This window comes from Adiantum capillus-veneris, chromosome 18, assembly GCF_014529385.1.
Source record: "Adiantum capillus-veneris isolate H3 chromosome 18, ASM1452938v2, whole genome shotgun sequence".
NCBI classification, from domain to species: domain Eukaryota; kingdom Viridiplantae; phylum Streptophyta; class Polypodiopsida; order Polypodiales; family Pteridaceae; genus Adiantum; species Adiantum capillus-veneris.
In genome coordinates, this window is record NC_140948.1 from 64526220 (window position 1) to 64553257 (window position 27038).

Sequence of the window (27038 nt, forward strand, 5' to 3'; positions counted from 1 at the left end):
AAGGCCAAAGGCCTTAGGGCGTTTGTGTGTGAAAACCAAGCCTCCTTTGGCGATGGCGCAGACAGCAGAGCCGCCGAGAGGAAGACGAGGTATGCCAACCGTTGCGGTGCTCCATAGTGCTCGTCGCAATGATGAGTTTGCAGCAACTCTGCCTTGTGCTCCTAGCGAGCTTAACTGCGCAGAGTTTGGTGCCGGTCGGCTAGCCACCCTCTCCTGCCTCAAGAGGCCCTGCACATGCTTGGTGTCGACCCCGACTTCATGCTTAGCTACCGTGCATGCTATGGTTTGCGTGAGCATGCATGTCTTGCTTCTCAAAACAAGAGAGCAAGAGAGAGAAAGAGAAAACACGGAGAGAAGGAGGCCATGCCTCAGCTAAAGGGGGTAGAGAGAGAGAGAGAGAGAGAGAGAGAGAGAGAGAGAGAGAGAGAGAGAGAGAGAGAGAGAGAGAGAATACCATGCATGCAAACCCATGCCTCACCATGCCAAAACTTTCTCTTCCATCACTCCCCTCTCCCCCTGAGCTCTGATACCAGTGTAAGACAAGGGGAACTAGAACCTAGGAGTCCACCTCCCAACCACCCACTATATAGCATGGCCCCTGGCCCTTTGCCCTAGTTGGACTCCCTTTCCACACTGCTTAGCCCGGCCTTGCCCTTGTCTATTCCGGCCTTGCCCTTGTCCTGATACAATGTCCATTGTCTAGCATCATCATTTTCCAAGACATGTTCTATGATTGTGAATCTTCTTCTTTCATCTCACATATAGCAATGGTTTGCATTTCTTGAATCCTATATGATATAGGTATAGGATTTGTCAATGGTGTAGCAAGGTAAAAAAAGAATATCTTTCATGAGTAATAAACAGTGATGCAGGATCGTACACATGTACTACCATTGTTGTCTAGCCCACAATGGATATGGTCAAAGCAAACCCAGCTTCTTTGCAAGTCTCCATACCAATCTTTTTCGCATTCTATCACTAGTTCAATACGTGATTGGGACCAGAGGTCAACATTTTGAACATGTGACATCTTTTGTTTGGATTGGTGCACTACCTTGGAAATAGCATGCCATGGAAAAATCTGTAACTGCATGTGTTCTTCAATTTAAGTAGTTGGGACTCTATCCCAACTCCAATCCTTGTACAGTAGCTTCTTTCATCATGTGCTTAAATTTGAAAATGTGGCTACAATGTCACCATAATATTATATGCACAATGATTCCCCTCTTACAAGAATTGAAAGATCACCTTTGTGTTTGGATTAATGGTCTCATATCTTCCAAGATGGAAAAAACTTCATTGCTATTTAACCATTCTCTGTTTTCACAAATAGCTACTCTCATTACCATTTATTTTGTAAGATTCAATTGCAAATGTCTAGGACCGCACAAGAAACAAGCTGTCTTTTTGCTAGATTGAAGATCTCAACACACCCTTGGCAACTAGTGGTTGTGACTTTCAAGGTGGATGAATAAGTAAGTCCAATTGTTGTCAGTGGGTAGATAATCAATAGTGATAGTGCACTCTTGAAGTAGAGCTGGACTTTGCCCACATGGAAGCACTTCAAAGTACTATTTATTGAGCTTAACAAAACCACAAAAGCAATTGACATCAACTTTGTTATCCATGATGTTTCATTTAGACGCCTCTTTATTGATCTAATGGGGCGTGCATTTTTGTTGCAGATGAAGTGCCCACCACATTTACTATGTTGAATGATAGCCGATCGATGCTTCATTCTTGTTTGTATGCATTTCACCTAGCAATGACCATCATACAATTTTTTTTGCATTCCACCCATTTTGGAGACACCATTTGGAACAAGTGCTAACTCAAAGACGCAATTACCGTTATATTCTTGTGTCACTTCATCCACATGTTTCTTAATTGAGACCTTGAAATCATTTTTCTTAACTTGGGGCATTCGTGGGCTATTGAGCACCATGTGCTCAAGAGTACTCTCTATGAACCGGCTTTCTTGTGAACTTCCTAGAATGTTGTGCTCCATGTTTTCTTCTTTGATCCAAACTTCTTCCACATAAGGTTCCCAATCAAAGAAAGGATCTTGCACATTTGTTTTGTTTTTGACCTCGTGAAGACTAGCATAAGGATTTTTCCCTTTAGATGAATTGTTAGAGAGCTCTACCAACTCTATATTTGGAGTTGTGGAGACAAAATTCCTCACATTGCTAGAGAGCCCTTATTTATTACTAAGAGAAATCTCCTAGATAGGGACAAATCCAATATGAGTACATAAGATTTCAAACATTTCACTATTACTACATACCCCAAAATCTCTAGGATTGATCATTGGAAACCTTGCTAGGAAAAGTGGCTCAAAACAAATAGTATCCAAATACAAACTAACCTTGCATGATGAAGAAGAAGTCATCAATCTAGGGAGGGTGGTTGGTTGAAAATTGTCACGTATGGAGGTGTATTTATAGAAAACTTATAGAAGACATATCTCCCTCCCCATCTAAGCCTCTTCCTTTCTTACTCCCTCTCTCTCTCTCATCTCTTTCTCTCCCATCTCTTTCACCCTCTCCTACTAGCCCAAGTGGGCACCCAGTAGAGAGAGAGAGAGAGAGAGAGAGAGAGAGAGAGAGAGAGAGAGAGAGAGAGAGAGATATGGGGGGAGACAAAGAGAGTATTAGTAGAGAGAGATGGGAAGGGAGAGAGAAATTTTAAAAAATTATATATTTTTCTCTATCTCTATCTCTCCCTCTCCCTCTCTACTAGACCCCCCCTCCCCCCCCCCCCCCCCCCTCTATAGCCCAATGGGGTGCTCAATTGGGCTAGAGAGAGAGAGAGAGAGAAGATTATCATCCTTGGAGGTCAAATATGACCTATGGAACCAAATACACACATTACAAAGGTAGCTCCATCATACGACTAGTACAACTCAATTGGTTGGTATAAAGACTCGATGTGGGAGTACTAGCTTTTAAGGGGGTCATACAAATGGGCACATGAGCCACGTATCCTAAAATGGGGAGGAGGGGGACAAAATGACAAAACAAGGGGAAAAAACCTAAGTGGTTACTGTTGTTGGTAGCAATGGGGTCTTCTTAGGAGTTCAAAAATCTTGAATGAGAGCTCGCCCATCTCGATAGACTGCCCACTTTCCTTGTTTACGAGCGTCATGCATTTCTTGAGCTTGCTTGCTTTGAGTTTGAGTTGGTTCATAGTTAACTCCTCAGCGATCAAAAATTCATTCCCTTGAGGAGGTGGGATTGTCTTAAAAGCCTCAACCACTCCTCTTTGTCCTTGAAGGTAAGTGTGCATTGCCCAGGTGGCAAGCGTCTGTTTGTGTCGTTGAGCCAAGAGATTGTGTTGGGCTCAATAGTGATTGGCTGCAGGATGTCATTGAGCTTGATGATCACTTCTTCGAGAGTGTCCTCAATGGTACACCATGGTGATGGGAGCCCTTTGATCCTTCCTTTAATACCGAGGGATTCTTGTAGCTGGCTTTCTTGGAGGGCGGCCTTTAACTCGGTGTCGATCTTCTATGTGATGCCATCTGTGACTTCTCGGACTTCCTTTTGGACCTTTGTGACAGAATCCTCAATGGAGGCTTCAACCTCTCGTGCTTTTGTAAGGAGAGTCTGGCTCTCTTCTTCTTTTGCGACCTCAAGCTTGTGTAAGCATTTCTTAAGGGCTACATTTTCCCTAATGAGCTCTTGGATTTGGGTCTCAAGAGCTGAGATTCTGGCTTCTTCACGGGTGAAGGAGTTCTTCCTGGGGGCAGCTGCCACAACAAGAAAACTTTTGCGTGCACATGAAGCCGGTGTGCTAGGCGTAGTCATTGTTGCAAAAGTGCATGAGAACTAGTGCCTGCAAGGGAAAGATTTAGTAGGTCAAATGACCTAGCCCAAAAATAAAGGAGCCGAGCGGTTGGAGAGGTCGACTGAGGCGGCAGAAAAGTTTGTTGGGCAGTTGAACCCGGTTGAGGCCAATCGGTTGTATCTGAATATGCAATTTTGCCTGAGACTGGAGCAGGACATAGTAGGAGTCACCATATTTGCACGGTGCTAGGATGAGAACGCGAGTAGAGCAAGGCATAGTACAAGTTGCTAGAGATGAAGGGTGCTGGGATGAGAGCTCGAGTAGAGCAAGGCAAAGCTTAACCTTAACCCCCCCCCCCCCTCAGGACTGCCCCTCATCCAGGGGGAGACTGTGGGATAGGAAGAGAGGCTAGGGTTAGCGCAGAGAGAGAGAGAGAGAGAGAGAGAGAGAGAGAGAGAGAGAGAGAGAGAGAGAGAGAGAGATTTTATTATCATCCTCGGAGGTCCAATATGACCTATGGGACCAAAGTTACATGTGATGTAGTATGTGGATGCTAATGAGTGACTCTCGATACTCCAAAATTGTGGTGATGAGAGTCGCAATGGAGAGCCCACACTGCGACTGGGAGAGGAAAGTGTGTAGGTCTAGGTCTTGGCTGAAAATGTGAGCGAAGCAAGTTTGGATGTGATCAAAAGCTGAGCATTCTAGTAGTGTGTGGTACTCAGACTCTCAAACTTGCAGTGAGCATAATGTGCACAGTCGATTTGACTCTTCTCCATTGCCCCAACGCCCTGTCTCGCATCGAAGAAAATGGGACCTAAGCCGAATGGCTGCGATAGTGTATATCGCCAACAAGGGGATAGACTCAAGCATGTAGGTGTGAGTACGGTTTCCTCTTTTACTAATGAACATGGTTTTGTAGTTGGGAGCAATATGGGTGGTGTAATGTATGAAGCGTCACCCATCGGATTTCTCCCAAGCCATAATACATTGGCGTTGTAGAAAAGCTTCATTCACTTGGGAGTCAATTGAAGCATCATGTAGCAAGTGTAATGCATCCCATCTCCCAAAGCACTTCTTTATGTCTTGCATCCATCCCGTGCTCAAGATCTTGCTTTTATGCATCTTTTGAACTTTTTTCCTTGCTTCCCATGCAATTGTAGGAAGTCGATGTGAGGGGTTTTGACACATCTTTATCATGTACTCCACAACCCTTTCCATGCCCATAACCTCAATTTGAAGAGATCCCGACTCAAGAAGTAGGAGCATATATGGTGTTTTTGTCTTAACTTGGAGAAAGTTTGTAAGAAAACGCTTTTGGACATTCTCAAACTCTTTCCAAGTAGACTTTGAGATGCTCCTTCCCCACACTTCAACTCCATAAACAAGAACCGGTGTCACCAATGCATCAAAAAGATACTTCTTGAGAACTCAACACTTGATGTTTCCCTCATTACACATGTTCTCAAATGCATAATATGCTCTCTTTGCCGCTGTCAAACAACGCATAGCACATTCATGCCACTTGTGATTGGACGGAACCTCAAGGCCAAGGTACTTAAAGCTCTCAACAACTTCAAGTTTCTCATTGTTGTACACAATGAATGGCTTCTCCTTATGGTTGGTTTTCACAAGCATAACCTTTGTTTTGGATTCATTCACAATCAGCCACTATGCAAGCAAAAGTTCTCAAGGACAACGATAAGCTTTTGTGCATCTTCTAAAGTGTGTGCTAGAAGCACTACATTATCCGCATACAACAAAAGCATGATTATCGCATTGCAAATAGTGACCTCTTCAATGCCTTTTTCTTGCATAAAGTCAAGTACCATTTGTTCCAATTGAACGATGCATAGACCAGAGAGAGTTGGTGAGAACGGACATCCTTGTTTAACCCCAATAGTGCTTACAATTTTTTTTTTAATTTCTTTTCCCATGCACAATTGACAAATCACCTTGTCATAGATTCGAGAAACTGCAAGCATAAACTCACTTGGCACTTGGAGTTCTTCCATCCTTCTCCACAAACTGTTACGTGGAATCGTATCAAAGGCTTTCTTAAAGTCCACAAAACAACAATACAATCACAAAACTTGAAGCTCTTAGACAACTACTACATTGGCAATTATGAGTCCTCAGCTTTTCACAACCTCCTAATGTAGTTGGTTTGTCTCATCAAAATTTGTAGCATTGCAAGCGCGAAGGTCGACAAAGGGGTCAATGAATTAAATATTGTAAATAAATGTATCGTGTCCATTATCCTATATCTTGGGCAACAAAGATGCAAGCAAGCAAGAGAGATCTAAATTGATATTGGGGAAAAAAACATTGTCAATGTCCAAGCCAACCTCAAGCACTTGAAGCAGCATTATTACATTGGAGCCAATGCCACATTTGAGCAAGTAAAGGTCTATTATTACACTAGCATGTATTAGTCATGCTTAAACACCATGCTACCTTACCCAATTGGTGCCGCTGGATTTGGTAGCTTTTTTTTCAACCCTAGGTAGATTAAGGGGGGACGTTTGTTTGATTAGGTGATGATGTACACTACCACCACTTCTTGCTTGCAAGATGAAAAACATAAGAGTTTCGAGCAAGAAAAAGACTAGAGCACATCTGTTGAATCCAATTGCATTTCAAATGTTAAAGCCAATTTTGGAGCTAGCTCCACTCTTGAGTGAGGCTTTATGCTTGCACTAATGTTTCAAGGCCCTCATGATCTCTTCAGACCATGTTGACTTACCCAATTTGTACAATGGAGCTTGGTAGCATTGCGAGCCCAAGGTATTTTAAAAGGACTCTCTCTCTCTCTCTCTCTCTCTCTCTCTCTCTCTCTCTCTCTCTCTATTTGCCTCTTCAATAGCTATAATTAAATCACTCCTAATTTAATTGAATGAGGGCTATCTGCAAATCCTACGTAATGTGTGAGAAACTCCCAAGTTTGGTATTAGAGGGATATTTGCAGTCTCTTGCATGTATAAAAATTTACGAGAATCTATCAAGAGTGTTGTGAATCAATTTTTCAAAATGAAATAGCATGTATACATGTAGAAAGAGAGCATCGATATAATTATTCCACCTTTGTAGTTGTAAGTGGAGAAGACATGCATTTTCTAGCCCCGGCAACGTGCTAGTCACATATTAATTTCTATTGAAATCACAATGTTAGTTCTACGATTTTCTACCACGACTCTTCTCTAAGGGACCCTACTACTGGCTTGATGTTAGTTAAATTCTTTTATTAGTAAGATACTCAAACAACCTCAAAGGCTCAAAGGTCATGCCTAAGGCTACGATAGAGGTCGCACACGAGAGAGAGAGAGAGAGAGAGAGAGAGAGAGAGAGAGAGAGAGAGATGTGATTCCTGCAGAAGAGAGCAGCCACTCTAACAGCAGATAAAGAGAGAGACAAGAAAGAGGTTCGAGCAGCCTCTGCAACCACACACACACACACACACACACACACACACACAGCCCCTGCAGACATCGAGGAGAGAGGAAAAGGGCAAGAGAGGCACACGGCCTCCATGTAAACCCCCTCAGTCCCCTCCAGCACCTAAAATTGACAGGCATAGTAGAAATTTCTTTTGACATGCAATTTTCCAAGCGCTTTGTGTCCTACAATCAACCTACAGAATTTTCCATATATAATGTAAAATTGTAAAGTTAAGGGTATAAACCAGTGATAGGATTTGACGTCCATCTGCCCTTCTTAAGGTATTTTGTCAGTCGTATGAAGGCCAAAGTTTTTTTGAGTCTGTCATTGGAAGGGCTTGTTCAAAAATTATCCTTCTATAGAGAAGGGTGAAAAAATAGAATACATGTCAATGGAAGGGCTAATTAAAAAACATTCTATATATATTAATGCTCATTTACAATATCTATATGTATATTGGTTATACTCATTGGCAGAATATAGTATCTTGTCTTGTAAATTATGCAAAATTTTATCATTGGAAGGGCAAACTGAAAATAGACCCTTCTATAGGGAAGGGTGCATTTTTCTACAACCCATCTTTTGAAAGAATAGGTTGCCCTTCAAATCCTAACACTGGTATAAACACTAAAAATGACAGGCAATTTCAACATTCTAGCACGTCAAATGACATGAGGTTTTTTTTTAATTTGACAGGCAAAATAGCCCTTGACAGGAAAAAACTTTAGAGAGAGAGAGAGAGAATACATAAGCATTTTGGAGTTTGTGAAACAGATAGTAAGAAAAAGTGGTGCAAAAAGTAGGTGCTTTGGTTTTGAAAAAACAAGTAAATTCTCTGTTTCACTCTCAAATCATAATGAAAAAGATTTGAGGACCTTCACATTTAATTTAGGCTGTTTTCTTGTTACCCTAAGTATATTGAGCCTAATCTGTATCTCAATTTTCATTTGTATGTGTTTGCAAATTTCAAAATAACAAGGTTACTTTGTTCAGTACCTTTATTGTCTTTGCAACGGGTGTGATGTGCAGTTTAAATACATGGATGTGTATAAAGTTTCTCCCTTCTACCTTCCCCATGGTCAATGGTTGAAATAAAAGAAAAAAAAGTTGAAAAATACAATTTTTCCATGCAACCTTACATTGAGAATGTTTAGTGTAAGTTTTTATGAATTTAAACAAAGCAATGGTGGTGGTGTATCGACTTATGTGGTCCTACGTTTTTTAGTTGAATTCTTTCTCCTATGAAATGTTTCTTCTTCCTCTTCCCTACCTGAGGCATACATACTTTGAGCATACAACTTGAATATAATGCCAGAATACATACACATTTCTCATTAAAAGAATCTTCATTATAAATTTTGCCTTCTTATTGATTTAGCAAACTAAACATTTTCGTCGATTTGATTTTTACTTCAATATTCGCTACAATATTTACGCCATGACCTATGGAGACCTTTATTTTGACAATATGAACAAGAAAAGCATCCAATTTCTAGAATGGTTAAGGTGTTTTGAGTTAGTGCAAAAGAAGATATTCTTAATAGAATGAGAAACATCAAGATCAATAAATAACTAAATCCAAAGTTATCCTAATTAAAGGTAAGATTCTCATTAGTGTATAACACTATTTCTAGGAGATCTGTCTTTGTTTATTTTTGTAACTAGTGTGCATCCCTTGAGAGATAGTTGTTGTGCAGAATGGGTCGTGCATTGCTCAAGAAATCCACAGAACTACCTCGTTCAAACACCGCAGCTGCTCCCATCCCGGTGCCTACAAAGCGATCATACTTGCTCATGAGAATGATGAATCCATATTTAACAGAATGTGACTTTAAAGCTTGATGTGAGGCAGTAAAAACTCACCAATGCACATGGAAATCACTCCAAACCGACAGTCCTTTCCGCGCCTCTTCATCTCATGGAGGAGTGTCGCAGTGCAACGTGCACCTTGCAAATAACAATCATCTCTCTCTCTCTCTCTCTCTCTCTCTCTCTCTCTCTCTCTCTCTCTCACACACACACACACACACACACACACACATTCCTCTCCCAACCATGATGTGGACTCGCAATTGTGATGCTCATTTCCACAATTCTTGAGCATCAAGAGTCACTTATCAGCTTCACACACCCCACATGATATGTTTCTATCGGTCCCATAGGTCATATTTGACCTCCGAGGACGATAATGGAACATCTCTCTCTCTCTCTCTCTCTCTCTCTCTCTCTCTCTCTCTCAAAAATACCTGTGGCTCCAAGAGGGTGCCCCAAAGCAATAGCACCACCATTCACATTCACCTTCTGATGATCCAAGCCCAACTTTTGAAGAGAATACGTAAATTGTGAGGCGAATGCCTGAATTGCATTGAAAAGATTGACAGTTTTGAAGCTAAACAGGCTCAGTTAAGAGAAATTTGTAGTAGGGACTTGAAAGGATATTACAAACCTCGTTGATTTCGAATAGATCAATGTCTGCAATTTCAAGACCAGCAGCCTTGACAGCAGCTGGAATCGCCACAGCCGGTCCTATTCCCATCACAGCTGGATCAACGCCGACAGCTACAAAGCTCCTTCATTCACAAAAGACACCAATACAGAGTTTATATTACAACTTACATCTAGTACCATGAATCCAACTAAAAGAAGGTTATTTCAAACATGCGACTTTTAAATTCCTAGGTGTCATTGTTGCAGGGAATATAGTTACCCGCTGAAATTATAGAGATGAAATGCAGACAGACGGGTGTCTACATTTGTAAGTCAGATCAATATAAACACTCCTGGTTTTTGGGTCAAAATTTGAAGGGTTTTGTCGGTTTTTACACTAAAACTTGTAGTGAACTTTTACTGGTTTACTTCAAGACAATCTCGAAAGCTAGTCATGATTATGAAGTTTTAACCGGTTAAAAATACATTAAAGGCAGGTTTTTTGCAAACATTGCAAGTAAGCACAAAATACTATCGCCCTAGATAGAGCTACATGTTTGTACAACTCTTGTTTTCTATACCTGAAAACACCGAGAATTGGTAGGTTTTTCCTCATAGCCACATCTCGCCTCATCAACAGCACCGCTCCAGCCCCGTCACTAACCTGGCTAGCATTTCCTGCACTCAAGGAAACATATGTTAACAAGATGAGAGAGGAGATGCCAGTAAAAATGATCTTATGAGTTTTCCAAAATTATAAGAGACATCATATCTGATGCCAACTAGGGAAACAAAGTTGTGAACACCATCCCGAATGATTCCCTCGATGGTTACAAGGGTTTAGTTTCGTATCACAAGGTTGTGGGTTCAAGTTCCCTTCAACTCTCTCACGAGAAAGGGACATATATATTCACTTGATGCACTCATGTGGCCTGAACAACACCTACTCAGGTGAAACACTCAAGTAGAAGATCCCATCATGACCCCCCCATAAACGCAATAATTATGTGGTGGTGATGATGGTAATGCTGAAGAGTTGCTCATGTACAACATAACGACAATGAGCGGTCCTTGCTTGACTATAACATGTATGGGTAATATGAGGAAGGCCGATGACCTACAGGGCACTTCAGATGTTCGGAAAAAATATATATTGTATAAATGATCATCAAGGATACACTCCTATGCATCATTTAGACTACTGTTGACACCAACCTGCAGTGGTTGAACCATTTTGCTTAAAAACTGCTTTGAGCTTGGCTAGATTCGCTAATGTGGTTTCAGCTCTGATACCATCATCCTTTGATATAACAACTGGTTTCTCGATGCCTGATTTTGCATCCACAAGCTTCACAAAACCAATGTTATTTGAGATGATGATTTAGCAGCATGTTGCCTGTGAAATATTTGCCGCTTGGAAAAGGAGTGCAAAAATAGATTTTTGTACCTTTGTATGGATAGGAATAATCTCATCATTGAATGTCCCATTTGCAGTCGCGGCCGCAGCCCGAGCATGGGATAGTACCTTAACCAGTGAAGAAAAGAAATATTAGATATCATTTGGCTCTTTACTTCTCCAAAATGTGCGATTCACATGAGCCTTGCAAGACACGAAGGTGTCAATGCGTGTAAATGTCCACATGCACAAACAAAACACACAGGATGGATCTGTAATGAAAAGATAGTTTACACTAGAATTACAAAGTACTTGCACACACACACACACACACACACACACACACATTAACACATGAACAAACCTACAACCATAATTACCCAGACACATACATAGATACATAGATACATGCACACACACATGCATACATACATAGATGCAATAACCTGCACATGCGATACGACTTTAAAAACTATATCCGAACAGAAGTATTTTGTAAAGCCATACTTTAAAACCCAGAAGCAGGACCAGATTTAAACAGAATGCTAGCTGAATACACTTTCTTATCCGCATAGCACACACATAAAGAAGTCTTGTACAAGAATGCTTGAATGACAACGAGAGAAGAGACGATATCCTACCGCTGCCTGGTCTTGTGCTTCTCGTGAGATGTTGTAACGCTCTGCAACATTTTCTGAAGTAATGCCCATAGGTAGAAGACAATCTTGTACCTGCTGCATTGTGGTGACCTATTTGAACAAGAGAAGAGAATCATTCTCATGCACAATGAGACAATTAGTACTTATGGGCAGAGTATTACACTATTTACCTTTGGATTTATGGATCCCTCCCAACCAGAAGAACCAGCCGCAGTCATAGATTCAAAACCAGCTCCAATACCTAAAACCAACGATGTTTCAAGAAGAAAACCAATCAGAACTAACATGGATTACATTCATCTATCAATTGTGCATACCCTCCCCCCCCCCAACACACACACGCACACACACACACACACACACACACACACACACACACACACACACACACACACACATACACACACACACACGCACCCCACTCATACCGACGCACACACATGTAGATAAGAGTCCTCCTATTCCTTGTAACACCAGATGTCTTCTGCTTCCATTTTGTGTTTCTGTTTCCACTAAAATCTCTCCATTTTTCATGAGTACAAGACAGACAATTATACTCACCTATGTCATAGAACCCTGCTTTAATGGATGCTGCCACATCTGCCACAGCTTGAAGGCCCGAAGAGCATTGTCGATTTACAGTTCGGACTGGTACGGTCTCTGCAAATTCACATAAGTTCCATATTTAGTGGATGAAGGAGTGAGAAGATAAAACCTCGCCTGCACGAATGCTTGCATGCACTCTACGTACACCACACATACACATGCATGTATGTCTATAAGCATTCCTACATTTGTGTGATTCACATCATCAAAACCAATATCCTCAGTACCAATGTGCATATAAACGCGTCTACTCATGCAGAGAAATGTGTGCGCTTGTGTGTGTGCTGACACAAGCGTCTATAAGCATAAGATGAGAATAAACCTGGAAACCCTGCATAGAAGGCAGCCATGCGACATTGATTTGCACGCTGCGAGCTAGGGCCAAGAACACTGCCCACCACAATGTCACCAACCTCAGCAGGGTTTGTCCCTGTTCTTTCTACAACAGCCTGTGCATTTCAACAATAAAGAACCTGTTAGATTGCTCTTCTTCCCTGCTTGCTACTCGTAAATAATATGCCCATAATCTGGCTTACCCTCAAAACTGGGGCTAGCAAATCCTCAGGGTGTGTGTCCTTCAAACCACCCCGATTTGCCTTGCAAATTGGCGTTCGATATGCTCTGCAAGAAGAATCTTATGATTAGCATTCCCTTTTTATGTGTTTGCTACTTTTCAAACAAATTATATACCATATGAGCACGGGCGCACATGCGTGTGTGTGTGTGTGTGTGTGTGTGTGTGTGTGTGTGTGTGTGTGTGTGTGTGTGTGTGTGTGCACGCGCATGCATGCTATCTAATATGCACTTTGAGCAAGTTGCCTAGATATTGAAGCTGTGTACAAGAAATCGAGTTTACATTTGTTGCTTCTCTAAGCCAAAGAGTGCACTCACACCCAGACACGAAACAAGTTACTGAGAAAAACATGAAGAGGGTAAGACTTACTCAACAATCACTACATCGTCCATGCAATCGATTGTCCTTTCATAAGGTGCCATGTCACCAGCAGCACAAGTAGATGGCTACATGAAGTGAAGAAACAAGAAAAAGTAAATGTGGTTAGGGCCCTGTTTAAGACACCATCATGATCAAGCATGGTTTTAAACATGAGCGAGTGATGGAAATTCCACAATCCCTGAATATAAAGAAGTGATATTCTCACCGAGAAGGAAGTCGAGGTTGGGATGGCACCATGAGTTGATGGCGACAAGTGCTCTAACAAGACCTGCTGCCTTGCTCTAAATCTGGTGTTGGCGTCGATGTTTACACTCTCCATACTGTCTAACAACCAAAAGCACAAAATCATTGCAGGAAAAAGGGCATGCTCTTTATGTTTTCATGTTGCGAAGGCAGGAATTTCTCCTGAGGTTGCGCTCTCTCTCTCTCTCTCTCTCTCAAACACGCACCTGTTCGCCTGGTTCCAAGCTAGCGCCTGTGATGGTGGTGGGTGGTACGAGCTCGGCTTATTATTACTCGAGACTGCTTTTGTAGTTTTTTTTGGATGGAAGCTTTGGCGCTGATTAATATTCTGCTTTTGTAGTTTTTTTGAAAGCTTTAGAGCTAGCTAATTATGACTTATAGTATGCACACCTACTGGTAGGATGTTTATTATGTTACCCAGAATCTTGAGAGATTCCCGCCCTCCCCTCCCCTCCTGATGTCAAGCCCAAACTGAGAAGCAATTCGAACTCGGGCGTATCAGCGTTTGACTCGACCGCTGCTGCCGTAACCATTGGCGCAACTATCGCGGTTGCAAGGAGACTGCCTCTGTACATATAAAAAAAAGAGCCTGCTCCTCGTCTCCTCCACTGGCTTGTGCGGTGGTCTTGCCTCCCCTGCACGCTCAACCACCACCTTACTGGCCCGATCGCCTCCCTTGCAGGCTCAACCACCACCCACTCCCAAGTTTTTGGCCGTCCTCTTTCCACGCGCATCACTGCTTCCCTGCTGCATGCGACAACACCTGGAAGCCTTTTCTTTTTTGTCTTTCATCGGGGCATCTTCTGAAAATTCTTTCAAATAAAGCAATAAACGTGATTGGGTACCCCTTATAACTTGCCAAATGGTTTAATCGCGGTTATGGGCTCGGTTAAAAGGGCTCCCCCATAGACCCCTTGGAGCCCTTGAATTGCTTGATGGGTACCCCATAAACTCTCGACTGTCACAGTTTGAGTAAAAGGTACTACTTTTTAGTTGGGGGGCCCCACATCTGAGAAGCACTTTTATTATCGGGTATTCCAGGTTACTTGTCTTGCTTCAAAAGCCCTTGAGTTGTGGACTATGGTCTAACATTTCAGCCTGTGCCAACCGCAAAGCTGATGGCGCCACAGGATCATGGTAGAGCCCAAGGTTGAAGGAGGCGCATAATGGCAAAGCTGCATGCTACAATGGTAGGGACATAACTCTACATGTGCGAACGTTGATGGCGGTAGCGTGTCTCAAACAAGCCCTAAGGTCCATGATGAGAGACATTGCTGATCAGAATCGATAGCATGAGGATCCATAGCTAGCAAGGGGATGGGGAGAGCCAATTTGTTGTCTGGGCCGCTTGGTTTATTATGGGGCGTGAGTACATTGTGTTATTGTGCCCTCCATACAATAAAGGGGGCCCCAGTGGCAAGGCCCTCTTTAGAGGGACTAGGGGGGGGGGGGGGGGGGGGGGGGGGGGGGGGGGGGGGGGCTCTAAGTGATAGGTACATCTATGATGATCGACAATGAGGAGCATATCAACAAAAGTATACAAAATACTATGTGATCAAGCACCTTGAAAATAAAAATAAAAAATAGCAAAAGTTAGCACCATCGTCTCCTAACTTTTATAAACCGTAGGGAACGTGCCCTGTCCCCCATATACTTGTTTTCTACTCCAATGTTGAAGGGCACTATATGCTTCTCCTCTAGCGTTAGAGGGTCATTTAATTTGTGTTTTGCCAATTTATTTTCTATGTGTTCTATCATTTCTATAAAGTGCAATTATATTCGCAATGTTTCTTTTGAATATACGTAGACCGTTGTGAAGGGGCGCTATGGAGTGGTAAAACTCCTTGCTAATCATAAGCGATGTGCTTTTACGGTATCCTTTTCATAGTAGATGCATGTATGGATTGGCAAGTAATTTGCTACAAATTTTAGAATGATGGTTTTAAAGTTTTAAAGTTTGGTGGCATCAGCGTGTGCGGTTTGTTGTCTCAATTCAATGAAGTTCATCGCCAGTTGCTTTGTAAGAGTTCAAGGAGTAAATGTCTCTCTTTGTGTAATTTTGTCCCTCTCGACAACTCGCCACCTTTAATTGTTTGTCTTTCATTCTCTTTATGTAGTAGCCACTCACTAAAACTTTCAATAAGGAAGTCTTCAATGAACGCATGTTGGTGGATAGATCTTTGAGGTCTTTTGGGATTGTTCCTACAACATTATAAAACTTCTCTTTGTGTCTCCCTATTGTAGTCATTGTCTCTAATCCTCAACATCAAGCCCTCCACTAGCAATCTCATGTTAAAGTCCCTCGTGCTAAAATCTCTCATGCATGTCAACATCTTGCGCAATGCCACAAGACTTTGACATGCATGCATAGGCAATTGCATTTGAGATAAGATCTTGCTTTGCATCAGTTGAAAACAGCCCATAGCTTCATTACCACAACCATTTTGGACATATCTTGCCATTACCGTGTCATTAGCACGTTCCAAGAGTCAACATGCTCAATAGGAAACTGATCTATAACTTTTTTTGCTTCCTAAGTCCATCACGTTTGTGTCGACCAAAGCTCAAACGTGTCGGCAAAAGCTCTGCTAAGACAGACATGTTTCTGCATTAGCCTTTGAGTACCTATCTAATCGTGAGTTTCTTCACTGATGTCAATACTTTGAGTCAACTTATGTTGCCTGATTCCCCTCTCTAAACTCTCTCAACAAGAAGTACAACCCCAAATATTAAACCTTTGCATAAATCTCCCTCTCACTTTTATCCACTTGCTTCATAGATATATACACACCACTTTGTTTGAATCTATGTTTGTCTCCCTCTCTCTCTCTCTCTCAGCTTGGCTACAAGTCTCTTAGGAGGTCTTGCGTTCAAGCACCGGCTGATAGTTTTTTGAGGTCTCTTGGGTTTGTTTCTACTACGTTACAAACTTCGCGTCACTTCTTCTCTCTTTTTCTCTTACACACACACATATACAAACCTAAGTGTATCATTCTCTATCTATATTTGTTTCTCTCTATCTCCTCTCTCTCTCTCTCACACACACACACACACACACACACACAGGGCCTGCAGCATGCAGATATGTTGTGGATAATGGCTCCTACTATCTCTTCCCTGTCTTCGACATATGTATGCCTTTCCTTCAGAAGGCAGCCTGGCTTGTCACACAGAGCTGCTTTTTGAGCTTGCTATATGCAAAAAGAAATGCCTCCATGACGGATCCAAAGGCGGCCCCTTAAAATCGTTTTTTCGAGCCCATCGGGATTCGGGATCGATCACATAGATTAATGAAGAGACATAGTTGGAGAGTTAGCACTAGACTTCAGAAGCTTGTGGTGGAGGGGTGCAATCCTATCAAGCGACAAAAATAGACAAAGTTTATTATTCTCTCTCTTTCAATTGTAGACAAGACGATGAACCTTTCTCAGATGCATAGATTTCCAAGGTTCTAAGGTTTATGTTTCCCCTGAGCTTTGGTATTTCTCAGTCCACAATGTTGAAGTAAGGTCCAAGATCTACACCTAGGTGAACAATTTTGATATTTCGAGATAATCATGGCCAGATTACTCATTGAGTATACTAATTTCCTTCTTGGATCCAACATTCATGGGCAAGAAAATTCAATACTTCTATGTGAAGGTGACACGAAGCTATGATCCTTATACCAACTCCATGATTGGAAGTAAAAGCATTCAAACACCCATTGTTTTAAAAGTCAATCCAAAGTGGAGCTTGGATTTTACATCTTTATCACAAACATATTCTACACGGTCCCATCCTCAGATCACGATCACAGTCTAGGATCAAGGCCTTGCAATGAAAGTTGATTTCTTAAGTGTGTCTTTATTTCATCATGAGGAGAGTTCCTCATGATAGTCCCCCCTCGAGGGTATTGACTAGAAGAGTTGATTTCGTGTGCTCACGGGTGCGTGTATGTGTGTATGCTTGAGAGAGAGAGAGAGAAAGAGAGTGTGTGTGTGATCGAGCATTACGGCCGCATTGGCGGCGGCGAAGCGATTGAGCGCGGCGGCGATGGTGGCTCCTTCTTCTTCGCGACACATTCACAACGGAAAGCATTGAGCGGTGAGTGACTACTGCACATTGTACACTTTTTACATAGCAAACTGCAACACTAACTAATAGACCTGCTAACACCTGCACATTACAGAACTTAGCAGATCTAACAAAAACCTATACATTACAGCCAGTTGACAGATCTAACACAACTCAGTAACAAACCAGAAATGACGGAAGTGAATGGCTTCCTGAGGTAGCACTGAGTGCTCCTCAAGCTTAGTGCAAGGCAGTCCCCGGCAATGGCGCCAAAAATGTGCGCTTTACCACCACACGTGGAGGTTAAGAACTTGCCAAACACTGTGTGCGAGCCACGAATGGCTACAAGCACACAACTAGATAGTTCTAGCAAGCTCAAAGGAGCAATGGTGAGGCAGTGAGCAGTAGACAGTGTGAAGTTTGTTGTGTTAGGAAGTGTGTGTGGAGTGTACATTAGTGTTGATTAGTAATGTTAGCTGTAGACAGGTTAGACATAGCTACCAGGGGCAACTGTGTGCACACATGAGCTCGGTGCCCACGCACAACATTATCCACAGAAAGTTTTTTTTTTAAATATATAAGGAAGAATCGGGATCAGGATCATTCCCCGAGCCCCGAACCCAGGCCCCAGGCCTCAGTCTTATGATATATTATAGACCCTACTCTATATATAAAGACTAGCACTTCAAATGAGGGGAGGGCATGTGGGACAAGTCCTTCAAGTCCTCCACCATTCCCTTCACACTTAATCCTTGAACTTACTAACTTTAGCCTTCTTCCCGACTAGGAAAAGACTATTTTTAGGATTACGAGGGCTTTAAGTAGCTGAATCGAGGGTTGTAAAGCACGGCATGTCCCTCTAACCACCAAGATGCTTGTTTTGAGCTATCACACACTATATTCCGTGGCTTCGTTAGGAAAAAGGACCAAAAATAACCAAAAAAATGGATTGTAAACACCTAAAAAACTAGGTGAGCGGCCTTCACGGACACTCACCAACGCTTCTAGAGTGTTGAGGTCACATGCACCTACGCTCTGGTTGTGTGCTAGAGGACGATCACATAGAGATTGTCTCCGTTTACGCGGACACTCATTATTCCTCCACATTAGGCTCTAGGCCCTTAGCAGGAAGGTAGTACCACTCAGGACCCACATATTGCATCTAGTGACTCTTCCTCTAACGACAACGTCATGGAAGGTTACCCGATGCCTAAGTCTGATAGTTCAAGCCAAAACATGCATGCCATGGGCCCACGGTCCGGACCGAGCGTGTTTGCGGATTTTATTTTTCGAGCTTTTACAAATGGAACTATTTTTTCAAGCTTTTCAACCTTGATTTTACACTAATGATATCTTTAAGTATCATTGTGTAGTGGAAAAATTCAAAAAACCTCATAGTACAATCCTTCAACTACCAAACACTTTTAAGAAATATGGAAGCATGTTTATGCTTATGCAAAATGAAACTTTATAAAAAGCACCATATGTATGTATTTTTGAGCTTGTACATAAAACGCGATTCTTGAAAATGTTGTCAGAGTCTCCTTTGTATGGAGATCTCTTCATAAAGAAAACTGTACACCCTTTCTTGGGCTCCCACATGGGATTTCCTTCACATAAACTCTTACTTCCATCACTTTAACGATTTTGTTATCTCACAAAAATCAACACATAATCTAACTACATAGGAAAGCTCCAATCAAAGTCATCTCCATGTCATGTGGCCATCATGTACCAAACAAACACAAATAAAACATCCAAACGAAATGTATGGAGCATACCAAATTGCCATGTCAATGTCATATAACTGCCATGTACATAAAAACATCAAGATGTGTACTGTTAGAATAGAGTTTCCTCAACCAAGTGTGTATCCGCAATCAACATTTCACAGGTCCACATGCAATGTCAGTCAAACATCTTTCATAGAGCAGATCGTCTAGCTCTAGACACATGCAATGCCTCATATCTTCCACAGAAGCTAGGCCCAAACCACCGCACCCCGCAAACAAGTCCAAAACATAGTCATGAGGCTCAATAAACATTGCCAGCAGCCACCTGACCGTATAAAAAATAAATTAGAAACCTAATGCAAACACATATATACCATAACATTCACTAGTATCATACTTTGGACTAGTCTTATCGAAAGAACAAAAAAAACCGCTCTGCCCCGCCTCTAAGAATAACACCATCAATCTCAATGGGAAAGACTGCATCATCTATCGTGTAGTTAGAATCTGCTGGAAACAATCTTTCGACAATTTTCTCCCCTGTCTCTCTATCATAGTGTGGCACAAGATGGACAATACGATACCAAAGACATATGGTAAGATCAAGTACCTGCATAAATAAATAACTCAAAGAATGAATGTCATAGCTACAATGTTTTTAGTTAGGAAATTAAACTATGAAACTAAGTTTGTTATCTCACCACCTCTCTAGTGAGTGGATGCCGATATGCCTTCTTATTACACATGAGGGTCCATGCACGTAAGAGCACAAGTCATACCCTAGTTGCATCTGCAATAAAATCTCCAATATGCTCGGCCATGCACATGGTGACTAAAAACCCCTCATCGGCCAAAAACTCACAAGCAGGATCCATGCACCCTGTCACTAGACCCCTGGAAAGTGTGTTCCACTTGGAAACACTTATGCACTCTACAAAAGTGAATGATGACATATAAGCATACAACCATAGTTAGTTATAGGTACTAGTCCAAAGAAAAGTTACTTACCCAATGGGATTGGTCCTAAACCATCCACAAGCAAGCTTGTAGGAAAATCTGCAAAGATAAGCCTAGCAACCTCACGACACAACTCACCATCTTTGCCATATAGATTTGTATTCTGTGTCGCAAAAAAATTGTTGATGCTACAAGAAAACCAAACATGAATCATGTTCAAAATCATAGAGCAATGCAAAAAGAAAATGCAAATAAGTAAGCATTATGGAAATCTACCTATCAAGGGCAAACTTATCACTTTGTGATATATCCACAAGCAAAACATCTACAACGGTTTGGTAATGGAACCCTGCAAGCATTATCCAAATTAGCTTTGAATTAGAAAATATGAAAGACAGATTTGATAATAATTTTCTTAAACTTGCCAATAGATCGTATGATCGGCCTTCTCTCCCAAGCCTCTCGCCCAAGTGAAGACTCTGCAACTAACAGTGTTCACCAATGAGGATGTAGTGGGCACATTAGAAGAGGGTGCCATATTGGGTATAGTGGTTGCCAAAGAGGACATGTCGAGCTCCGTAGATGGCACAATGGGAGGCATTGAAGAAGGAGTGGGTACCCTTGATGTACTTGGGGGGTCCATTTTCCCTTACCCTTCTTGAGTACATTGCTTGTTAGTGGAGTACGTTGAGAGCCACTCTCAACGGTGTTTTGAGTAACTACATGAGAAACGGGAGGGAGAGACTCTTCTTGTGTCTCCTCTAAGTATTCATCACTCTCATTTTGAAACCCTTCACTCAACAACCATATAGCACAATATATCACATAAATTAGCACTAAAGTAAAACATATTCTCAAAGAAAAGAGCCACAAGTGTTAAGCTACTTACTCTTCCGTAATTCAAACTCTTGCTTTGGAATAACTCCTAGTGGATAATCCAACCACCAAGGACAAACATTAGCTTCCCATGTTGTCAGATTCCTTTCAATCAAAGAGGGAGAGAACATTGTATTCTCATCATGCACATTAATCCACTCTCTAGTGAATAAAGGGGCTTCATTCAATTCCTGCGCCTCAATGCACGCGCGTATTGTCAAGAAAACCATTCCACCCCATATTGGGCTTCCACAAGGAATTTAAGGATTTTTTGTAAACACAAAATGAATTATCATATTTCATCATTCTCAAAATGATCCACTGTCACCAAACCATGGCAAAAAAATGAAATTCTCTTTTTTTGCAAAGAGTGCAAGTGGAAGATGCAAACCTGTAAATCACTCTCTTAGCCGACAACAAAAGCTTCATCATCTTCTCACTAGAGTCGGAAGACTTCACTGCATCCATTGGATAAATAAAAGCCTACATACATAGTAATAATCAAAAAACACACTCAACTTGATCTCGTGTAAATTAAAACATGTCTATATTCTATTAACAAAGGGTCAAATGTCTACCTGCAAAATATGATTCTTCATGCTCATCTTGTAGAATAGGTCAAAAGAATTTGAAAGTTGTGGACCTTCTACTTGCAGCCTTTCAATCATAAGTGTAGCCTCCTCATGCAAGTGAGCCCAATAAGTCTCCTTTTTCACAGAACATCTAAAAAGCTTATAATTACCAAGATCCTTAGACTTGGTGAGGCTCATGAGGTGTAAAATTATCTTCTTTCTATGAGCAATAAGAACAACATATCACTTAATCATATAGAAAAACAAATGGAACGAACACAATTACGAATGAAAAATTAATAGCTTCAATACCTCTCAGAAGTGATTTTAGAGCTTGTCAAATAATAGAGCTTATCTCTAGTGATGTTTAGCATTCCAGGTTCATCCCATTTAATGCTAAAAAGCAACTTGAAGAGCTCATCACCATTAAGAGGATTGGCGATTGATAGGTACTTGTAGCCCCTATCTTTCAACCGTTTCTCTTCTACCTTTGTGACCTTGTCCAGTCTCTTCTCTTCTCAACATCATTTAGTCCAAGTGCATCTAGCTTTGCTCTTTCTTTGGACATAAATGCAATGAACTCATCCTAATACAAAACACTGTATTGAAACCATAATAAAATTTTACATGAATACCCAACATGTAGAGTAGGTATCACCTTCCACACAAGTTGGGATATCAATCCACATGGAGTGTTGTACCATGGTGCAGTACCATGGTAATACCTTGCCTCCATAGTCATCTCCACCCTAGCCCATTCTCTCATATCGGGTGTCAATTTTTGAAGAATTGAATCTTTATTTGCCATGCCAAATCTTTGAAACATATAAACTTCATGAGTGATATTTGGTATGATATGTACCCTAAAAATGCTGCCAAAAAATAGAAAACAAAGAGTTGAACACAAGCATTGTTTGCAAAAAAAAAATGAGAGTCGACATGCGATTAACAAACTTACGCATTGGAAGTGTCAAGTGCAAGAAGCAACTATGCTTCTTTTGCTCTGGACAACTCAAGGAATTGGCAACAAACACTAACATGGTATTGACCATTGTCCGAGTACTCTATCCAAAAAAAAAATCATCATTTGTAAAAAAAAACCAAGCCTTACAACAAAAGAGTGAAAAAGGTGAAAGATCTCACTATCTTTGATTCTCTTCCACCATGTTTTTAGCCTATGGTTGCCATCCCATAGTAGAAACTTTTTTCCTTTGAGCTCCTGCCACTCTCTACCAAGTGCTCTCTCAAACTCAACATTTCTTTCTCGCCAAAGTGGTCCCCATTCCTCCAAATCCGTTGCGGTCAAGGGAATGGTATCTCCTCTAGAATCCCAAACGGACACAAGAAAATGCCCCATAATTTCTAAACACCCAGCAGAAGCAAATGAGAAAATGAGTCATTCTACATTATCTCTAGCAAACCTAATAGCCTCATGCACCATGAGTCGACAAACTGGAACAAGAGGAGGCAATGTCTTCTTCTTGACATAAAACTGACTCAGAACATCTTTCATCAAGCCAAGCAAAATTTTCTTGCCTAGGTGTTTGGAATGCTTATTCTCCTCATCCCCTTCATGATCACTATCTTCTTCATTGTCATAAGGATCTTCAATGTGAACATTGGTCTTGCATAGAGAAAACAAGTGACAAACATTTAATTGTCCAAAAACATATGCAATTAGGATTAGATAGTGTAAAGTATTAAATTTACAAAAAAAAAAAATCCAAAGTCTCCTTTGTAGGAGACAACTTTTTCACAAAAAAAATGCACACCCTATATAGGGCTCTCACATGAGATTTAAGGACCTTTTCTCCAACATAAACAAAAACAATACTTAATATTTTCTCTAGCAACTATCAATGGTATGTTTATAGAAAATGGTTCACCCTTTCTTAATCTCCCACATGGTTACTTATTACCAAACTTTCCCATCAAAAAAAAATGTCCATCAAATTTAACCATCTACCATTGCATAATTTATAATACAAACTACATATCGACATAAAATTATAATGTACACTCATAATTTACTTGTGATCTCTACATCATCTTCGACGTTGTTGGAGTCTTCATCAACTTGAGCCACATCATCAATAAAAACACACCTTTTGAGAATCCTGTTCTTTTTATTGGGTGGAGCGTCCAAATGTTAGACTTGTGATGATGCCTCTTGATCGATAGTTCCTTCATGCTCACTTGATGGTTGCTAAAAGGAGAGACTGGAGGTTTTCTTTTCTTGCTATCCCTCTTTGGTGCCATTATCTACAAAACACATATTATATAGTTTTTAGTTATATAAGATCAAAAATTTATAGTTAAATATTTATTACATAAAATAGACTACATACTACTTCAAAAACATACTTTAGAATGTAGATTATAGTATATAACACTATATGTGGTATACTATAATATTCATTAAGTAGTATATAATACTCTATGTTGTATCCTACATATATACTATCTGTAGAATGTAGCTTATATACTATATGTAGTGTGTCCATTTTTTACCTTTTTTATGTAGTATACTATATATAGTCCATTTTTTATTATATATTCTATACTATGTATTATACATATTAAATTATATATTATATATTATATCTATAATATATAATATCTACTCTATTGTAGTACTATATTACATATATACACTACATACATACTATATACTCTATATATAGTATACTATGTATTATAAATTATATGCTTTATATTGTATATATACTATATACTCGATCGTAGAACTATATTAGATATATATACTCTTTATATTATTGCCTTAGTCGATATCTATGTCAAATGTGGTACGCTTCAGACGCCCAATACGTGATTGAGGAGCTTCTTGTCTGGAATGTCGTCTCTTGGAACACGTTGATTACGAGATATGCACAATAGAAGCAGGGATAGAAAGCTCTATGCTGTTTTAACGGATGCAAAGTGATTGTATCTCTCCAAATTTAGTCAACTATACATTCGTCTTGAAGGCATGTGGAATTACCAGCATTAAGACAAGGACAAACCATCACTCTTCTTCTTGTAGCTAGGTACCTCCTTTGATAAAAGTTACCAGTGCTTCAATCACCAAGGCTTTATCCTAACCAGGAATTCTTTCAGTGTTACCACAATCCTAGAGAATTTTGAAAGCAACTAATCTGGTTCTAACTTAGTGAATACCATGAACTTTGTAGAGATTCCCTTTGATACCACATGTGGCTCTCTGCTGCATGAGCTATAGGTATGCTCTTTTGTTTCCTCATGTTGAATGTTTTTTAAGCCCAATGCCATTGTAGGGTGATCTGACATGCATGTGTATGCAACAAGTATGTTGTTATGACTCCAGCAAGGCCCTCCTCCCTTCTGCTTACTAGTTGCTATCATGTCAACATATTTAAGGTGTGGATGCCTCCTTGACATCAGATATGGGATGAAGTTGGAGAAAGTGATGGAGAGAGAGACAAGATGTTGCTGCAACTTGAACAAGAATGCCTCATAGTATATCAAAAGAAATTTGACCGAGCAAGCCATTCTGAGGCTCGCCTGTATCAAGCAATTGTAGATGCTAAAGCAAAAATTGCTTTGCTTATTTTGGCACTCGGTGAACATGGGATCGTTGTAAGGGTAAGAGGATTCTCCTTTATGGTTATTCTATAGAGTTGCTCTACATTGGGAAACCTCATTTTTTATCTCAATGATTGAATGTGATGGAGGTGCTAGTATTTAGAATGAGAATTATGTGGTTATCTTTCAAGGTGTGAATGTTTTAAAAGGCCTAGAAACAGTACAAGTTACTCTTAGCTACTTTGCGCCTATGCAATAAAATTAATATTCAAAAGCTTCTAGAGAAGAGATTGTACCTCTATCAATGAGGCTATTACGTCTCTCTTTATGTACAAGAAGCTTCTATGTTCATACTTGCACTCCTTTTCACATACATTGTAGATACCTGGCCCTTGTACCACACGGTAATTGCCTTGTTCTAAAATAGTGTGACCTTGAGAGAAATATTAGAGCTCGTTATTGGTGGAAAAACTAGAATTTTTCTAAATGTATCTTGTGAATCATGCCGGTCAAAAAAGAGGGTTGTAGTGTGTTTGGGCAAAATATTGTGTCTCTGCACTAGAAAAAAAAAATCATCACATGCAAAGTGAGGGCCTCTATCCAGATGAAATCACCTACGTGTGCATCTTGAACGCATGTGACTCTATGCAGGATGTTGATATGGGCTTAAAAATTCACTAGTTTGGGGTTGTTGCAAAAAAAATGTCATGCTTGGCAATGCCTTGGTCGATATGTATGCCAATTGTGGTGTACTTTAGAGAGCACAAAATGTCCTTGAGGAGCTTCCCATCCGAAATGTCGTCGCTTAAAGTGCATTGATTGCAAAATATGTGCAACAGGAGCAGGGCCAGAAATCTCTAAGTTGTTTTTCAGCATATGCAAAGCAAGGCCTAATTCATGCCGATATTCTTAGTCAGGGATTGTTGAAAAAGATGTGGTGCTTGGAAATTCCTTGGTTGACATGTTTGCTAAATGTGAGTGCACTTTAAAAATTCACTCTTATATGGTTAGTCCGGGGGTTGTTACAAACAAATGTCATGCTTGGAAATGCCTTGGTCGATATGTTTGCCAAATGTGGTGCACTTCAAAAAGCACAGAAAGTGCTTGAGGAGCTTCCTGTCCGGAAAGTCGTCGTCTCTTGGAGTGCATTGATTGCAGGATATGCACAACAAGAGCAGGGCCAAAAATCTCTAGGCTTTTTTCAATAGATGCAAAGTGAGGGCCTCTCTCTTGATGCAATCACATACGTGTACATCTTGAAGGCATGGGGCTCTATGCAAGATGTTGATGTGGGCAAAAAAATTCATGTTGATATTGTTAGTAAGGGGTTGTTGAAAAAGATGTCATGCCTGGGAATGCCTTGGTTGACATGTTTGCTAAATCTGGTGCACTTCAGACAGCACCAAAACTTCTCAAAAATCTTCCTATCCAGAGTGTGGACTCTTGGAATGCACTGATTATAAGATTTGCCCCATAAGGACAGGCTTGAAAATTCTAGTCTATTTTCAACAGATTTGAAGTGATAGCTCTAGTCTGTTTTCAAGAGATTCAAAGTGATGGCCTCTCTCCTGATTGCATTATTTTCTCCAAAAGGGTAGCACCAGAAAGCTCTAGGCTGTTTTCAACAGATGCGAAGCGAGGGCTCTTGGAGAAGGACTTCATGCTTGGCCGTGTTTTGATCAATATGTATGCCAAATGGGGTGCCCCAAAGACTGTGACTTTGTTGTGTGTGTGTGTGTGTGTGTGTGTGTGTGTGTGTGTGTGTGTGTG

The 27038-nt window shown here is 40.7% G+C and overlaps 2 protein-coding genes across 2 annotated transcripts; both read right to left on the reverse strand.

The window, feature by feature from the left end:
* Positions 1–8698: 8698 nt before the first annotated feature.
* On the reverse strand, positions 8699–13604 carry LOC147435780 (3-ketoacyl-CoA thiolase 2, peroxisomal-like). Its single transcript, XM_086488722.1, has 14 exons — positions 13476–13604; positions 13259–13335; positions 12852–12936; positions 12638–12764; positions 12271–12369; positions 11880–11950; positions 11692–11799; positions 11102–11179; positions 10870–11002; positions 10236–10332; positions 9674–9797; positions 9474–9582; positions 9091–9174; positions 8699–8998 (listed from the first exon to the last, which is right to left on the reverse strand). The coding sequence occupies exons 1-14, from the start codon at positions 13587–13589 to the stop codon at positions 8889–8891; spliced, it is 1416 nt and encodes a 471-aa protein (XP_086344848.1). The 5' UTR covers positions 13590–13604; the 3' UTR covers positions 8699–8888.
* A 5733-nt stretch (positions 13605–19337) lies between these two features.
* LOC147435781 (uncharacterized) lies at positions 19338–23968 on the reverse strand. The gene is made up of 12 exons (XM_086488041.1): positions 23813–23968; positions 22851–23069; positions 22666–22771; positions 22020–22579; positions 21714–21927; positions 21576–21618; positions 20685–20738; positions 20536–20608; positions 20311–20447; positions 20004–20233; positions 19700–19912; positions 19338–19627 (listed from the first exon to the last, which is right to left on the reverse strand). The coding sequence occupies exons 4-10, from the start codon at positions 22079–22081 to the stop codon at positions 20076–20078; spliced, it is 741 nt and encodes a 246-aa protein (XP_086344167.1). The 5' UTR covers positions 22082–22579; positions 22666–22771; positions 22851–23069; positions 23813–23968; the 3' UTR covers positions 19338–19627; positions 19700–19912; positions 20004–20075.
* Between the last annotated feature and the right edge of the window lie 3070 nt (positions 23969–27038).

What these genes read in the sequence shown, in the direction of transcription:
- LOC147435780 (XM_086488722.1), bottom strand. Translation starts at nt 13,589, where the DNA reads ATGGAGAGTGTAAACATCGACGCCAACACCAGATTTAGAGCAAGGCAG. An exon ending in CAACCTCGACTTCCTTCTCG is followed by an intron (nt 13,336 to 13,475) that starts GTGAGAATATCA and finishes CACTTCATGTAG; the next exon opens with CCATCTACTTGTGCTGCTGG. An exon ending in GACGATGTAGTGATTGTTGA is followed by an intron (nt 12,937 to 13,258) that starts GTAAGTCTTACC and finishes TTCTTCTTGCAG; the next exon opens with AGCATATCGAACGCCAATTT.
- LOC147435781 (XM_086488041.1), bottom strand. Translation starts at nt 22,081, where the DNA reads ATGCTAAACATCACTAGAGATAAGCTCTATTATTTGACAAGCTCTAAA. An exon ending in TGAAGAATCATATTTTGCAG is followed by an intron (nt 21,619 to 21,713) that starts GTAGACATTTGA and finishes CTATGTATGTAG; the next exon opens with GCTTTTATTTATCCAATGGA. An exon ending in GCCGATCATACGATCTATTG is followed by an intron (nt 20,609 to 20,684) that starts GCAAGTTTAAGA and finishes TAATGCTTGCAG; the next exon opens with GGTTCCATTACCAAACCGTT.